Below are 2956 nucleotides of genomic sequence, written 5' to 3' on the forward strand. Positions count from 1 at the left end.
GTGATAATTACGACATTTTTGTCTGTCCGCTAGTTTGTTTTCGTTTAATCTCCGAAACAGCTGGATTTATTTTGACCAGAACTTTTATTAGAAGGATGTATATGAGAGTAACATTTAGGCTTATATTTTTTTTTATTTTTTTATGATATATGCTTTTATAATAAATGCACCAGCGATTTTTAATTTTTTTTTGTGGAAAATTTCCATCAAGTATAAGGAAGAGTGAGGTTCGGAACTTGCTATTGGTATTTTGTATGGGCTTCAACATATGTCATAGCACCAAGATGGTATATTGCACTAATATATTCCTAATAATTACGTAACTTTTATTACCGATTCTAATTTTTTTTTTAACTTATTTTCAAATGATTCGAAACAGCGTTTCGAGACCATCTGCAATTAGTGGAGATTTTCTGTAAGAGCACTCCTTAACTATGTTCCGGTTTGCGTCCAAACTAATCAAGTTGGCGTTAGCACGTCGAGAGTTCCTAACACTCATTAATTTCTTTGAAGTCTCAACTCCGTGCCGCAACTTCGCTGCTGCTTTTTCCCTGTCAATTATGAAAAAAATTACCTTCTAATCTTTAGATAATTAAAAATAACTCCATTTTCTATTCATTAAAATTTTGTAATTCACTACAATATAATATTTACTGAAATTATTAGTACATATATACATACGTACATACTTATGTCTTAATAAAGGTCATACAAGTTTATTAACCTCTTTGGAGTATTCATATTCGATTTTACTGGTTTGGGAAATGTTATTATTAAACTAACTGATAATCATAAAATATCCAGTTCTGCTTCGTATCTGTATGTTGACTAACAAGGAAAGGCTTATGAGGAAACTAGCTGACCCCCGAGAATCCATCTGCGCGGAACTTAAAACTAAAACTTAACTACTAGCCTATGCGTTCTTCGAACTGTGTTCAAATTATTAATTTCTGCAATCTTACTAATATTATAAATGTGAATGTTTGGATGGATGTATGGTTGTTTGTTTGAAGATATCTCGACAACGGCTTAATGGATATCGTGGAAATTTGGCATACATAAAACAACATAGGCTACTTTTGATATAGTTACGGTTCACGTGGGATAGGTTTGATTCGTATACCTACTCGATATCCCCGAAATGGAATGAGTATTATCGAAATTTGGCACAGATACGGTAACATAACTATCTGGAATAACGCATAGGCCATTTTTTAATTCCGCGTGGACAAAGGCAAGGGACAAAAGCTGGTATGGTACAATACGCTGGACTATTCTTCTAGCAAAATGTCAATAATCCTAACTTGCGCGTGTTTACTATTATGTAAATAAGATACATACGTTATTATGTCCATAATAAATGGCCAGAAGTTATATTTGCTCTCTGTTATGATAGTTTGGGAAAACTTTGATCTCTGTTATAATAATCTGGGAAATTTTAAGATGAAATTTCGTGGTTTGACGCAAGGACTCGAAGTCACGAAAATTAAATCAAAAAGCGCACTGCGTTAGTTTGTATTTATTGTTAACGTTACTGCTTTGTGTGGTCTCTGAGTATTAGTCAAGTTTTTCCCTTGACGTATATATTTATTTGATGTCAAAAATATCAAGGTTACGTGCATGATAGCTCTATTACGGTTTTTTGATTTTATTTGTTTTGATGATTTTTTCTAAATGTTTTCTATATTATCTACTAGATATCGCCCGGATATTGTTCTAATGTTATCCGCGCTGGATTAAAAAGGAAACTTAATAAGTAGCCTATGTGTTCGTCTAGACTATGTTCTAGAGATACTTCCAGAAACACGTTCAAACATCCATCCATTTATCCATCAAAAATTTCGCATTAATAATATTAGTAAGATAAGTTTCAAAACGTTTTTTTTAGGTACTTGTTTACACTAGTCATTCAACTCATCCTAGCTTACCAACATCTAATAAAATAATTAAAAACATTAATACATTACCATACTATTGAAATGTTCCTTTAATGAAAATGTACGTCTGATGATTGAAATTAGGATAAAATTTAACCTATGATAACATTGTCAAAATCATCACATATTGTTTGCGTACCCTAGACGTGCCGACTTACACCCCTGAGCGATGCTGAGAGAACATGTGAGCAATAAAGTTAGAGATAATTAAGACGTGGATACACTCCGCGGCGTACAATCCATTAACGAGCGCCGTATCTCGCCTGCATCCGGAATACCACTCCACATAACTCAACTATTTACCTCCTCAACTGTTATGTAAGTAATAATATTTGTTTATACTAATTAAGTTTCACGTATCAAGTTTATTAACCAGCGTACTGATTCACATATCTCTACTATCTTTGGTTACAATTAAGTTGTATAATTTTTAACTTTTATACTAATAACTCCTTTTTTTGGTATCGGGGGAAAGTAAAGATATACTGCTTTCTAGGGGAAGTCAGGGTTATGTTTGGTTTACGCACCTTTCAATAGCGAAACTAAAGCGCTATAGAAGAGGATTTCAGATTTTCGAGGAAGATACCGGACTCTCAGCACTTTACTACAAAGTATATGACTCCTCCCGTTGAATGGTGTTACCGTAACATAGAACTACGCTACTGTATATGGCAGATAAGCCAGAGTGTCCCGAAGATACACCCTGAGCTATTCGCCTCCGAACAGGCCTCTCTATACCATAAATAAACCTTCGTTTCAAATTATTATATTAGTAAGCGCAATTTTCTACTTCCATACTCAGAGATCTTTAACTGTTCACTAAGGGTGACCCTTAGTTTAATTTCTCACACGAAACCTATACTAGAAGTCACGTAGTCAAGTTATTAAATATGTTGATAGACGATATTCACGTGTCGCGGCACATTGGCACGGTTTACAAACTGAGATTTGATTAGCGCTCCGGAAATACGATAATAAGTAATGACCACCGCACGTTTACTGCTTTAACAACTTATGTA

The 2956-nt window shown here is 34.1% G+C and overlaps 1 protein-coding gene across 1 annotated transcript in view; it reads left to right on the plus strand.

Annotated features, from left to right (window-relative positions):
- Positions 1-2106: 2106 nt before the first annotated feature.
- Positions 2107-2956, plus strand: part of LOC106123225 (uncharacterized protein K02A2.6-like) — a 37513-nt gene continuing 36663 nt past the window's right edge. Inside the window, exon 1 of the mRNA XM_013319457.1 lies at positions 2107-2121. Within this exon, the coding sequence (XP_013174911.1) occupies positions 2107-2121 (15 nt within the window). The remainder of the gene's footprint in view (positions 2122-2956) is intronic.

Source organism: Papilio xuthus, unplaced genomic scaffold (genome assembly GCF_000836235.2).
Source record: "Papilio xuthus unplaced genomic scaffold, Pxut_1.1 DF826115.1, whole genome shotgun sequence".
Lineage (NCBI taxonomy): Eukaryota > Metazoa > Arthropoda > Insecta > Lepidoptera > Papilionidae > Papilio > Papilio xuthus.